The sequence below is a fragment of the Dromaius novaehollandiae genome, chromosome W, assembly GCF_036370855.1.
Source record: "Dromaius novaehollandiae isolate bDroNov1 chromosome W, bDroNov1.hap1, whole genome shotgun sequence".
Lineage (NCBI taxonomy): Eukaryota > Metazoa > Chordata > Aves > Casuariiformes > Dromaiidae > Dromaius > Dromaius novaehollandiae.
This window is the reverse complement of record NC_088130.1, coordinates 35,271,868-35,286,658: the sequence shown is the minus strand read 5'-3', so window position 1 is coordinate 35,286,658 and position 14,791 is coordinate 35,271,868. Positions and strand designations below refer to the sequence as shown.

Sequence of the window (14,791 nt, the reverse complement as noted above, 5' to 3'; positions counted from 1 at the left end):
CATCTGAATTTAAAAAGTAGTAGGTGTTCAGGATGCTTAGCACTTCCCAGGAGACTGTGTCACCTTGCACTGTATTTTCCATGAGAGTCAGCATCCAAAGAAAACCTGAAGCTTGCTATCAGAAAAAGGTGCACCTTGCACCATTTCAGTGGTGCAGGTGTTCATGGGAATTTTTATTATCAGCTCAGAGCATAAAGGGCTTGATAGAGAATGTGTTAAGCTGAAACAGTGCTTGATCTTACCTAAAGTCATGTAATGTTTGACTCCTGATGATTTTATCTATTGTTTTTAATTTTTTTTAATAGCATTGATAACTGGTTAATGTAAGGACAGGCATATTAGAAATGCTTAAACTGTAGAGGCTAAGCCTACTAGTATTTACAAACGTGTGCTACCTCTGTGTTCATCTCTAATCACAGTGGGCTTTGCTCCTGTCACTTGGACAGTGCTAGCTCTAACAGTAATTATCTGTTCACTCCTGTGGACATCTTTTACAAGATGCTTCTTTGCTGACCCAAAATGGCACTGTTAGTCTGCTTTGTTTCCTTCCTCTTACTCCAAACCCATTCTTTCAGGATAACTTGTGAGATTCTTGCTCTTAGCAGTGGACTGTGCTGGGTGAAAAGTCCCTGTTTTCTCATGTATCACCTGCTTTGTGTACTGAGTGCTTATTTTTCAGTAGAACTATTTATATTCATACATTGTCCAGCATAGAGGAAGGTGGTGCTTCTTGTCCATTACTGTTGTCCCTACGAACAACCTTCAACTTGAAGCTTCACAGGAAATTTAATTCTTTCTATTCTTTCAGTTATTATTAAGTAGAAGCCTGACTTGTTATCCTACAGACAATAGTATCCAAGCATACTAAAGAAAATCCAACAAATTAATCTGTGTAGTTCTCCTCTGAGGTAAAAGGAAAGCGTGAAGAGCTACAGCTGGATCCATAGAGCCTTACTTAGATGCCCAAATCAGAATTTAAGCCCAAGCTTGTTCAGTTGTTTCTCCGTTAGCCAGCTTAGCTAGCTCCCAGTCCAGCATTTCAGATGTGGTGGGAGGAGAGGTGGCTGGACTCTATCCGAGGAAAACCCACTCCGCAGGGGACATCAGCAACAAAGACTTCTGCATTCTGCTACCCAGCCCTTCAGCGCTGTATGGAGCTAGTAATATTCTGCAGGGCATGGTATGTTCACAGTTGCAGCAGCTTCTCTCCTTTTTCAGTTAGGACATACACACATCATCAGTGCTGAGATGCATAAAATTCCAGCTAGGCTGTCACTTGTTGCTGAACACACCCAGGTTTCTGCTTGTGAGCTGTGCAAGGAAGGGTGACTTGATCCCCATAGCACTGCGGGGGCTGAGGATGAAACTTCAGCTGGAATCTCCAGCTGGCATTTCTTCCTCTGTCTCACATATGCAGTGAGACTAGAGTGTGTACGCCAGTTTAGCCACAGAAGGGGCTTTATTGGTGGAGTGTACGCCTTTAGGGCTTTTATGGTAGCCTGAAGAGTTTCTGAGATTTTGTATTTTGATCTTAGGCACCAGAGTCCCTAAATGTATTTGCCTAAGTATTTTTGATAATCTGGGCCTTACCGCAATTTTCCTGATTGATGATGGGATGGCTTCTCCCCTCTGCCCCTCCCCCAAGAGTTTTGCCACTGGAGGAAGATGTTTTTGCAATGAATGATGAACAGAATACATTTACAATACTTTTAAGTCCACAATGGAAAACTTATTTGAATACATTTACAATACTTTTAAGTCCACAATGGAAAACTTATTTGTGAGAACATTCATAGCAGTAAAATACAATGAGCCAGTAACGCTGCCTCCTCTACAGTAACAATTCTGCATTTTCAGAAGAGTAAGTTTTATCAATCAATCCTTTTGTGAACAAAGTTATGCATACTTTGTGAAACTGAAGCAGAAACTAAAACTAACATTTGAAGTGTTCCCTAATTCCGGTCTAGATGAGTATTCCTCTAGAAAAGACTGCAAGTACTGAAAATGAAACAAAGTAATTCAAAATTGATTTCTGGCATTTACCCAAACACTGTCCCCATCTCATTACAAAATGGAAACAAAGAGTCCGAAATTCCTTCAGGCTAAACAAAATAAATCTGATTTCCTGTGTTTTTTAAGTTAAAGAGATAGAAAAACAGAATGGTTCTAACTCCCTTTTCTGAGATTTTTACATAAAGAACACAACTCAGTTGTTGCCCTTTGCAAAGGGCAGCAGTTACACTCTTTCACTGTAATAATTAGCTTTTCCATTAATTAAGCAATGACATATTTAGCCACTTTTTGTATGTACTAGGCTGGATGCCAGCAAGTTAATGAACTCCCCCTGAGCCTGGTTCTTCAGAGTTCTTCCCAGAGCTCTGTAGTCCGGACTCTGAAGGGATAGTGTATTTCATCACAGGCTAATCATGGCTTACCAATGAAACCTGTAAATCAACAAAATAAATTTAAATTCAAATGGCTCCTCCTCCTACTTATATTGACCTAGGTAGTTGCCAATACCAGAGAACAAAGCTAGAAATGTGTGTTGGTAGTCTAGGTATTCCTTAGGTGACTTTAATCAGCATGTGTCACAAAGAGCTTTTTGATAGCTGTGTGGCAAGGCTAGGTAAAGTACAGTGGTAGTACTGTTTGTGGACCTGCTGAAGGGACGCCTGGTTATCTGTCACCAGGGACAGGATTGTGTTCCCACTGGTCCCAGTAAGTCCCATGACAAAGGAGATGCAATGGGGACAAATGGCAGTGAGACTTTTCACCTGTTTGTTCAGAGTTGTTCCAGATGAAACAGTGTGTGCAACTTCAACTTGGGATCTTTGACAAACTCCTAGTGTTTCATGTAAAACAGGCTGCTGCAACTTTGTATTTGTACCTCAGGAGCAATATGAACATTAGTAAGGAATGAATACCACTAACAGAATCACTACCAACATCTTCCATACACTGGCCATCTCCTGGTTTCCTTGAGCCAGGGAAACAAAACAATAGAGGGCAACATGCCAGAGAGGCAACAAAGTTAAGGTTGTTAATATCAAAGTGGAGGAACTGAGCTTCCAAAACAAGAAGTCCTGTTTGGAAGATCTTTATTAAACCATTTCAGAGCAAGCACTTCTGAGAATTAATTTTAGTTTTATCTCACAGAAAATGGGGCATGTTGCTTACTCACCTGAGCTGGGATCTTAAGAGTCTTAGCAGAATACTTCATGGTACCTGGGAATGCTACTTAGCCACAGGATACAGGCTTCTTTTAGTTTTCATTAAGAGATGCTAAGGTGCATGATTATATTTTAAATACATATATATTTCTATGTAAATACAGCTCTAACTGCTAGGCTATAACTCATGGTGAATGGGAAATGAGGTAGTTGCAAGATAATTTCTTTATTCAAATGTTGTCCATCTTTTAAAAATTGGAGAACCACACTCTAATACATAAACATAAAACATAAGGATATTGTAACAGCTTCAAACCAGTGCCTTTTTATGAGGGCATGACTTATCGATACTTCTTTGCAATAGTGCTTTCATGTTGCTGTGAAATACAATTTTAACTGTATTAGTATCCCACTGTATTAATACAGACAACTCATCCTCTCTTAGGATTATCAACTGGGGTAGAAGAATAGTGTGTCATACCATCTTCAAATACAAAACCACAACAGCATCACAGTTAGGAGCAGAATTTCTGGAGTAACAAAAGGAGCTAAGAGGTTTTTATGGGATGTAAATCCTTGTAACAGGATTTAGGAATCACAGACTGATCCCTTATTATTCCTTGCTGATACAAAGACAAGTTTAATAAAAGTCAATAGGTGAATAAAGACACAGACATAGATACTGTTTTTCAGGATTAAAGACCTAATGTCCAGCAGTTCACTTCTGGACTCACATATTTATTTAATATTCTCTGTCAGAACTACTGAGGATCTTAATTGCTCTATATGTAATTCATGCTACATTTACAATGTATGCCTTTGGGACAGGAACACTGTAGTATACAAGTTTTCATTGAAAAACTATGACAATTTTCTAGCAAGATAAAAGGATAATGATCCCCATTATTCCTGGCAGATGAGGCAAAAATTAAAATCAACTGTGCATGTTAATTTTAGTGCCATAACTGAGTCAAGATACTGAAAGCCTGTTTTTCCAGAGTATATAATAATATACAGCTCTTTTATATGAAGAGCGAGCTTCCTTCATGGGGGTTTCAGGTGAGCACCCTGTGCTTACATAAATCATGACATTTTTCTCATTTTCTTGAGACCTTATGATTAATCATTGCCAATTAAATTTTTTCAAGTGATTTTTCTGTATTTAAAAATTCTATAAAGGAAAAAGTTCTTTAATAGTAACTGGAAATTTTTCAAATATATAGTAAGTTTACAAGCTGTAAGCTTACAAGCTGTAAGCAAGCTAAGTGACACTGTACTACGTACATTTGAGACAGTGTTTATTTGATTATCAGTGTTTATAGGTGCTATTCCAAACCTGTGCTACAGTCTTGGTGATACAGATTTGAGAATGTCTCTACATCCTCAGTTCCTCTTACTCTGGGATATAAATAAAGAAGTAAACCCCTAGAGGAAAAAGAAAAGCGGTAAATGAATGTTCATCTAAATTACATAAATACAAAGGCTACTTAATGGGAACTACAGCATTAAGTGACAATCACCATGACTTTCAATCTCTGAGCAACTCCAAGTCCTGTCCAAAACTTTTAGTTTCATGGAACTTGATTTCAGTCCTTCGTGAGTGAAAACCTCGGCATAGTATCATTCCTACATTCCTCTGATGCAGTGTTGTAAAGGAATGAATTGCCCTCTGCAGATGTTCTGGGAGAGAGATACCATTTTGTGGAGTCAAAGACACAGTTTGGCTTTGGTGGAAAAGTTGCTTGTTCAGAATGCCAGAAGCTGCTGTCTCTTGGCTGAAAACAGATCTTAATCAAGGTGTACAATGAACAATTAAATGTACAATTGAATTCAGTCAGCAAAATGTCTCTCCTATGCTCAAGGAGGTAAACTTTATTTTAAAAACCTTCCTCAAAAATATAAAACCATGAAGATACAGGTTAGCACGGCCAAAAAAAAGAAAGAAAAAAAAAAACAGGACAGAAAAACAGACAAGTTTGCATCAACTGATGCTATTACAACATAAAGATTGCGAAGGAAAGGCTTAAATTAACGTTGAAAACAAATGAGCAAGAAATAACAGCATGAGATTCATCGTAACATTTTAACATCAGTCTGCTCATGTTTCCCTTTCTTTTACAATTGGTTTTTACATTTGCATTTTCCAGTAATAATGCTCATTATTGTATTTTTAATGTTCTTTTTTGCCATTATTTTTAATAATCAGAAGTTACTTCAAAAACAAAATTTTGCTATCACTTATGGTACTACCTAAGAGGTCTTCCTTCTAAAATATCAAAAATGTCATTTAAGCTGTATTCAAGGCATCTCAGAAATTCCTGTAGTTCTCCATCTAAATAGCTAGTTGCATTACATCCTAACCAGTTGTCCAACACATGATATCCAATTCCAAAGCCATCTGATACCACTGGCCCAAATCCACCAAGATTAACAGCAGGACTTTGTAATGTACTAGTCGAAATTATATTATGATTTATATTCTGGTAGGCAGTGTCAAGAAAGAAATCAGGCGTAGGTTCACCTCTGGACACTGCAAGATGTTTCAATGCAAATAAATGGCGATCAAATCCATTTCCTAAAAAAACAAAAATGCATGACCTGTTTTAAGACCTGAAAATATGTATTTTACTAATTATGATGCAGTATTATTCAGAGATTTTCTTTAAACTTGTAACAGGCAAATACCAAAGCTAAAATAGCTAGAAATGGTACTTCTACACTTTGGTATTTCCCTTTAGTATACCAGATTAATAAAATACCTAGGTTAATAATTTTGAGCATCTTTATTAGTTGTAATGAGATACCTGACATGTGATCTTGCACCTTTATTCAGGTAACAAGACTTCAGCTGAAATCAGCAGAATGTACTTATTCAACATCAGATGCATGTCATTTATATAGATGCCTAATTTAGACATCCAGTTCTGAAAGTCTGGATTTCACAATGGGAACATAAATTTACATAACCCCTCCTCCTAGCAATTTCACTAATGTGGCTTCTTTTCCTCCTCCTGCATTTACAAAGGCAACAGATTAAAACAAACTGAATTTTCCAAAATTTTTGATGGATGTTCTGAAAAGATGAAAGCTGAGAGATGTACACAATTATTCTTCTCCTGGGCATCTGGCTAGGAGAGCTGAATAAACTGTTCTGCAGTTATCTCCTTTTGTGAGCCACCGTATGGAATAAGAATCACTTTTTGTGCAAGAGAATAGCATTATTCCAAATGGATCATTGTTTTGGCATAGCTTTATTCTACAATAGCATTTACCTATGGAGCTATTGAGGAACTGCCATTGTTAAGTAGCTGGTGAGTAGCTATTTCAGTTAATTTCACAATGTGAGTAGCTCCCCACAAAAAAGATGAATATTATATTCTGGTTACTTATTTGACATTATACAGCTAGTATTTAAAGTTATTTTTAAAGTTACAAAAATAAACATGGATTGGATTGCCCCCCAAATTAATATTCTAATAACAATTAAGTTACTGTATGAACTTGTTTTAATTCTCTTAATATCTTATGCCAGTTTTTCTACCTTTTAAATTAACTTTTTTAAAAGTTGTCTTAACTATCTAGTTATGATTCTTTACCTCACTTCATTTGGTTTTTTTTTTGCTCATACATTTCTGCTGCTTTGCTGTGATGGCAGTCCATTATACTGTGTGAAAGCAGAAATGACTTTTAATTCTAATCCTCACATAGCATTCTAAAAAGAGACCTAGAAGGGAGATACATATGGAAACTGATGCCTTCTCTCATTTTCAGTTATTTTAAGTGTCTCAAACTGTTAAGAAATGAGTACAGATTCTGCATGCTATGGTACAGAATTTCTTTTTTCGACAATTAAAAATTGAAGTCTTATCATCAAAGATATATGGCAACTGAAATGAGACAAGGAGAGAGTACTGAAAGACTGGCAATTCAGAATCAGAGGAATTCTTCATTAGAGTTTAAAACCCACCTTTCTTGATAACAGTTTGAAGACAGCAATATAAAGAAGGAGTCTTTGGATTTAAGGTCTCTAGCTTGATATGTTAATGTATACCTTCTATATACATAACAGAATTATAAGAGAGACTAACACTCTTAAATTCTGCTCCCTAGCAATAAGGGTTGACATTCTAATGTTTTTTTAGGTAAAATCCACCCTCCACAAAACATAATTTCAGAATTTCTGTACAGATTATAGAGCAGCCAAAAGGGCAGAACACTGATTCTTAAAGCATCTTTTGTAGTTTGTTTGTAACAGCAAGGACTGAGATCTAGATGCCTCCTTCCCATTACAATGAGTCTTAGGAGGCCTTCAAACGCCAAGAGAATCATGTAACATTAATAAAATTTTAAAAGACTTCATTGGCATGGAACTAACCTAAGGCAGCTTCCATTTGCAATCGTCTATGATACTTTGAACATTCATCAATCATATTTCTCAGTTCTGCTACACTGCGTTTACCTCTTTCTTCAACAATTGCCTGTGAACACTGTTTTGTGAGCATAGATGTGGGTCGAATGGTTTCTGTGCGTCCATGTTTAAAAGCAGCAGTACTACATGCTTCATATGAAGGAACAACTTTTCCAAACTGTCGATAAAAAGTAATCTGACATGCAAGTTGAAAGATAGCATCAGGACTCATCCTCTGTTTTACAATATAGTCTTTCCCAAACTTTCTGAACTGAAACCTTTTCATGGACATTTTCTTCTTTCTTTCATCAAACTTCTTATGTGCAACATGTATAGCAGATTGGATTGAGTCATTCAATTTAAACTTCAGTCTCTCACATGTTATGACAGTAGTTTCTGTAGACCTAGAATGTGGCAAAAGAGCTGGGTGCCGTGTACTGTTTCTATAAACTTCATTTACAAAACGGAGAACTGCAACTCCATCTCCCCAAGAATGCTCAAAGTTTATTCCTGCACGGCCATCACCTGTAATAATCAGACTAAAAGATTTATCAAACCAACGATTGAAGCCATTTCCATGAAGCAAGCAATGGGAGAGCTCATCCTCATCCTTTGGAAAAATATTATCTAAGCAGAGACAAAATATTGCACTATCAATTTTCTTTAGGTTTTCTTCATTACCTGCTTCAAGAAGTTGTTGTCTGACTGTTGCCCAGATATTCCTGTCTTCAGTGGTCAAGTATGAGAGTGCAAATTCAGGTAAACGATCTGCCTCTTGAATAATATAAATTAAATGAGCCACAATTTCAGACGGATGCAGAATATTATCAACAGAATCCAACACATCAAAAACATAAAAGTGTCCATTTCTCATCACCAGCAAATGTCTTGAGCATTCACTTGTAAACAGTTCATCTTTGTTTGGTTTTGGAATTCTGGAACTTCTGAAGAGACGGTTATATTGTGACATATCTAAGGGATATGCATTTACCATATATGCTCCATACCATGACACAGAAGTTGGAAGAAGACGAATAAAGTTTTTGAAGAGCCTACTCTGACTCCACTTGGGGTTTCCATAGTATATATCTGGCCTTAAATAATTATTTTTTAGAGAGTTCAGAAATTTTATGGATGATATTATCAGATTTGTTGCTCTTACCAACTGGTTGTTGTAGGCTTCTCTTGGATCAGGAGTTAAACTAATAAAAGGATTGAAGTTTAAAACAACAGGTTCTCTAGCAGAAAGATACATATTAAACCAAGGATCTACAAAAATAAGATTAAAACTCAATTAAATCCCAGTTAGCTCTCTGTAGAAATACATCATATAAAATATTTCTATATAGCAACTTGTTACTTTGCTGATACAGTTTTAAGTTTGTACAAGTGTTTTGACTGATATAAAGAGAATGTAAAATACTCCTAAAGATTGAAGCTTTTACAGTAAGTTCCATTTTTTATTTTAAATTTTCACTATAAATCTGACTTTTTTTTTTTTAAAAGGTCATGTTTTCATGTAATGAATAGGATATAAGAGGTAGGTCTACCCAGTAAGTAACTCTACTCCTGGAGTTAGAGCAGGAGTTATTTTTACTTTTACTAGTCATGATGCTCTGTATCATTTTGTTTTGAATTCACTTAAAAATGCTTTTGTTAATAAGCATGAATTGTACACCTCATTTCACATAAACTTCACTAAACATTGGCTTTCGGAGGGGGAAATTAAGAATAAGACCAGAATATTCTTTTCCAGCAGAATACAGTTTTTGACAAAAGTAAACCAAAGGAGAGATATGCAGCAGTAACAAAAGAATAAAACTATTTTGTAAGAGTGTGGTGAATGAACTGATGTTTGTAAAATACATAGGAAAGCATTTACACCTCAAATTTTACAGATGAAAGCCATTACTGTTAAAGAGAAAACATAATTGATTTTGTTCTTTATCCTTACACTGTAAATATATCAGAGCATATTAGTGATTGCAGCCTTATTCACAGTGCCTCTTAACTGGAAGTAAGGTGAAAATAAGGCCTTTGGCTTTATAAAATTGATGCTATTTATTGTATGTTCTTTCCATCTTCAATTTGAGACTGGAAAGTGAGATCTCATCTCTTAGAAACTGATTTTCATGACAGGTTCAAAACCCAAATATGTGATTTTTGAAAAAGTACCATTTGGTTCTTTTTTAAGATTAAGTAGAGAAACAGTTAACATTAAGAGAGGGGAAAAAGGAAGAAATATGAAATTTAAACAAAATTGTTATTATTTTGCATTATGAAGTTACACAAAACAAGATGTTTTCCTATGAGGTTAATAGAAGATGAAGAGATGGAAGGAAATTTATGACATGTGCTTCAACATAAAAGCACCACACTTGCCATGAAAAAGTAAATGCAAGTAGTCCAAAAGCACATCTAGACAGCTTGTTGATTCCAATTTCTGCTACACCTTAATAAGATATTAAGTGGAAAACAAACCTGATATATAGCTTGTATGCGTGTTCTTTTCATCTAGCTCAACCAACTCTCTGTGCAATCGCTTGCCAGCTCCTTTTTCAAACTCTTTGGCAATTCTTTTGGTATTTCTACAGTATTGAGAATGGTACATTATTACACCATAGCAAAATTCTTCTTCCTTATTTTTTTAAATGATCATTTTTTGCGAAATAAAAATTAAACCCTTAAAGCTAGTCTATTCTGATTGTCTCTGAGCAGAACATCTTTTATGTTGACCAGTCTGTCATTCTGGCTTCATTTTTAATTGCAGCTACAATACATTTAATAAAGTAGTGGGCACTGAAGCAAGCACCACAAACCATCAAGTTCTAGTTAGTCAGTTTATATCTGTTCAACCTCTAGACCAATAACAAATGCAAGATAATTTGAAGTTACGTTTCTCTCTCTCAGCTTAGAGGAAAAAAGCACATAGGTAAAATACTTAAGGATTTTATGGACTGAGTCAAGACTGCATCTTAAGCTTCCAGAGCTGGCATTTGGAAGTATCTTCTTACTTGAAAACTTAGAAATTCGACCTGGCCTGTCACAGGGTTTTCAAATGTGATTTTTTTCAAGTGCAGTTGTGCACTTTAAGTAAAATAATAACAACCACCTGCATTCCAAGAAAATACTGTGAAAATAAAAAGTGACACTGGGCTTAGAATTTGTTTGCCACTTCTTAAGAGGGAGTGCTTGCTAGCCTAATTTCCAAAGTAAACAAAGCTTAGACGGTCACATTGTCTGTATCTGTCTGTCTGTCAGCCATTAGTAGTGAACTTTGGCTATAGTCAGCTGACAGTGAAAGAGTCTCAAAGATATTAAACTCCTACAAGTTTTGTAAAAATAGGCTGCTCAGTAGACAGACCTTAATTAACACTCCTATGGAGAGAACAGCCAAAAAAAGGCAACTATTCTGTAACTATACAGTATATACCCAAAATTTACTATTCTGTAACTATACAGTATATACCCAAAATTTCAGGCAGGGAAATAGCATTGTGAATGCCTGAACTGTTAGAAAGCTTTGATCAGAAGTGGTATCTTATTAGAGAAGCGGTAATCCAAACTATCAGACAAAAAGCCATGGAAAATGAGGCTTCACAGCTTAGGTTTCATGAAAATAAGCCCATATATAAACTCATTTTCATTTATATTATTTTATCACATGCCACTTCTCACACCTGTATTGTTTATCATCCAACAAAGGTTCCTGGGCAGCCAAATACCTCTTGAGAGTATGCTCCAGTTTTGGAATAGGTAATCTAGAAATACAGAGGTATAGAAAAGGTTATTAGATGAAATTAAGTAATTTTCTATTGATATGCAGAAGGCAGTAATGATAACATTCACATCCACAAGAAACATTCTGTCTCGGCACACACAGCTCATCCTCTCTCATGCTATCTCAATACATGCTTCTGTAGGAAGAGAAATGTTGACAGCAGATCAGGAAGAAGTTGGGAAGTACTGAGAACTAGAAGGAGAATTAAATAGATGTAAATTCATACCAGAATTAAGAATAAATACTATCAACAGCCCACTTAGAAGCATACATCTGAAATGGACCCCTGAATTTCTGGAAACCAAAAAAAATTTTTAATTCAAAGCGGTCATCAAATGACCAGTTGGAAAGTTTTTGCATAAAGATAGCTAATTATTAATAGACCTTGTATTTTAATTCTGGAGAAGTATAGTTTTATAAAAAGAGCCAGAAAGGTAATTTAAACAGAAAACTTACTCCTGACAAAGTTCTGTTTATGACTCATTGAGAACTTACGACACTGACAGCTGAATAAATCATTTTGTTAGGCATATACTACATAGTGGATTTTTTAGTTATCTAGGTATAATCTTTATCCTTAGTTTTCTCTTCTCACAGTGCACATCACCTCATATTAACTGATATTAATACACTGTTTTCATTTACCTGATATAAAGAATGTTATCTGCACCCATGTAATATATATTTTTAGTAACAAAACCTAGAAACTTTATACATTACTTAAGAAAACTGTTAGTAGTCAAGTAAAGGACGGAGCTCCTGCAAAAGCATATTATGTAGTTCTGAGGCACTTCTCTCTGTGGAGTTCATCTGTTGGGTCACTCATTCTTAAGCACTTATCCAGGGGATCATAAAATGGATAAAATGGTCTAGCACTTTCAGAGTATGCTGAATGTATGCCATTTCTTCCCTGACCCCAAACTACGGCTGTTTCTTCGGGAAAAATGCTCCCATGCCTCTTTGAGTATGTTGAGGCCACCTGCAAGGCAGAGATCCGCTGAACAGTGTTTATCAGTACTTCTGTTTGGGCCACCCTTAAAGAGCGTTTCCTCACCTCTCTGGTTCCCTAGCACCCACTCCTTCCTCCCTCCCCTTGGTGACTGCTCCAGAACCACTGCCCTCCACGGCTCAGCAGCGGCCCAGCACCAACCTAACACACCTCAGCAAGGACAACGCGGCCCAGGCCCACGCTCGAAGTCCTCGGGGAAGGTTAGCCGAGGGGAGGGGACCGCCCGCAGCCCCCTCCTCCCCACAGCACAGCTCCGAGGGCGCGGGCCACCCTCCCCACCGGGGCGGCCGCCGAGGACGACCCAAGGCGAAGGGAGGGGAGGGGGACGGCGCGCGGCCCCCACCTGGGCAGGCTGTCCTGGAAGTGCATGGTGGGGATCGTGCTCCTGTGCACGAAATGATGGTCCGTGTCCACCTGCGAGACGATGCCCTCCGTCAGCCCAACGCTCCGCCAGTACGCGCGGCGCCCCGCCGGGCCCAGCCGCCTGCTCCAGGCGCCAAGGCCGCGCAGGGAGCCCGGCCGCAGCATGGCGGCGCGCGCCACTCCGCGGCCGTTAGCACAGCGCACCCGCCGCCGGCGCGAACCCGCCGCCGACCGTTGGGACCGTTACGCCCTGCCCCGGCAGCGTGGGCGGGGCGCGGCACGTGAGGCCGCCGGGAGGCCTCGCCCGGCAGCGAGCGGCGGGGTGGGGCGCGGCCGTCGGCACCTCGGCCCGGGGTGTCTGCGCCTCCGGGGATGTCCGCCGCGAGTAGGTAACTGGAGGACTTCGGACTCCCGAGAGGCTCCGCTGGGGCGGGCGGCGGTGAGAGGCGGCGGAGGGCGACGCTGCTGGCGGAGCATCTCCTCCGTGGTGGCTGTCGCGTTTGTGTCGCCCAGGTCCGGGCCGCGGCTCCGGGCTGCTCCCTCCTTCATTGCTGCCGGCGGCCGGTGACGGGAGGCCGAAGGGGGCCCGCGGCCGGGCTCTACTGCGTGCTCCGCTGGGGCCTGGGGAGCGCTGCGACCCGCAGCACCGAGTTCATCTCCCTCTCCCGCGGGCCTCCCGGCTCTCGCAGTCCTTCGCCAGCAGAGCGCTGTCTGTTTTGAGTTAGTTTTCGAAAAACTATTTTTTCCTCGGTTGTGCTTGTTTCTGTTTCTAAAACAACAATAAATAAGCATAAACCTACTTTTTTAATACTTTGACTTGTGTGGTAATACAATTAATAAATTTTGCTACAGATATGAGAATTTTAAGGTGCATCTGTACATCAGTCTTTACAGTTGTGCATTCTTATCAGTGTGAATGGGTGTGTCTTCTCACATAGCATTTAATGTTGCTTTGGCCTTTCATCTCTATTTTAAAACATTGCTGCAAGTTGGAGGCATGTATGCACCGGATGATGCTTATGGTCTGGAAACTTGTACCATGTACTGCTGAAGGACAACTTGGAGGGCAGCTGTTACGCTGGGCTTTTTCAGTAAGAGCTGGCTTCTAATCCGTTAATTATCCATGCCATTTTTTAGGTTTTCACAAATCTGTAGTTGCTTTCACAATTCAGTTCTGCCATAACCTAGATTATGTTTATGTTAAAATACACATTCTTTTTCATATCTTTTCCTCCTCCCGTCAGATCATTTCCAGTTGCCCTCATACCTTTGATTTAATATTGTGTTACTATTGCATTACTTAATTTGATATTAATATTAGACCAAATAGATTAAGTAGATGTTAATAAGTCACTGGGACTGGATAGCATTTGCCAGTGTTCTTCAGAAACTCAAATAAGAATCTGGAGAACTGCAGGCTAAGGTCTGTAATGTATCATTACAAATTGTCGCTGTGCCAGGAGCTTGCAGGTTGCCAGTGTCACCTCTATGTACAAAAACTGCTTTAGAGGGGATCTGGGGAAACTTCAAAACAGTGAGACTGGCTATCATTACTGATAAGATGGTAAAGTCTGTAATAAAGAACAAGGTCAAAGAACACATGGATAAACACAGTCCTGCTGGGAAGCAGTCAATGTGGCTTCTGTAAAGGGAGGTCCTGCTTCACTAACCTGCTGGAATTTGAAGGAAGGGCAGTATGTGAATAAAGGGGATTTTGTGAATATAATAATCCACTTGCATTTTCAAAAAGCCTTTGACAAAGCTTTCTATAAAGCTTATTAAGCTTTGTAAAGAAACTAAGTTGCCACAAGATTGGGCAAGAGGTCAGTTTTTGAACTGAAAGCTGGTTCAAGACTAGAAAGTGAAGGATAGGGCTTAATGGTCACACTTCAGATGGGGGACAATTCATAGAACAGTTCAGTTTGGAAGGGACCTCTGGAAGTCATCTAGTCCAACCCCCTGCTCGAACCAGGTCTAATTAGATCAGATCGCTTAGGGACATGTCCGGTCACATCTTGAGTGCCTTCAAGGATGGAGATTCTACAACCATACTACAAATG

The 14,791-nt window shown here is 38.8% G+C and overlaps 1 protein-coding gene across 1 annotated transcript; it reads right to left on the bottom strand.

Annotated features, from left to right (window-relative positions):
• Positions 1-4,318: 4,318 nt before the first annotated feature.
• Positions 4,319-12,899, bottom strand: LOC112980280 (carnitine O-palmitoyltransferase 2, mitochondrial-like). Its single transcript, XM_064500807.1, has 5 exons — positions 12,712-12,899; positions 11,259-11,339; positions 10,060-10,166; positions 7,546-8,847; positions 4,319-5,745 (listed from the first exon to the last, which is right to left on the bottom strand). Exons 1-5 carry the CDS (start codon positions 12,894-12,896, stop codon positions 5,417-5,419), a joined length of 2,004 nt encoding a protein of 667 aa, XP_064356877.1. The 5' UTR covers positions 12,897-12,899; the 3' UTR covers positions 4,319-5,416.
• Between the last annotated feature and the right edge of the window lie 1,892 nt (positions 12,900-14,791).

Coding starts and splice junctions, on each gene's coding strand:
- LOC112980280 (XM_064500807.1), bottom strand. CDS start 12,896: ATGCTGCGGCCGGGCTCCCTGCGCGGCCTTGGCGCCTGGAGCAGGCGG. Junction 10,167..11,258: donor TTGGATGATAAACAATACAG/GTGTGAGAAGTG, acceptor TCAATACTGTAG/AAATACCAAAAGAATTGCCA. Junction 8,848..10,059: donor GCATACAAGCTATATATCAG/GTTTGTTTTCCA, acceptor TTATTTTTGTAG/ATCCTTGGTTTAATATGTAT.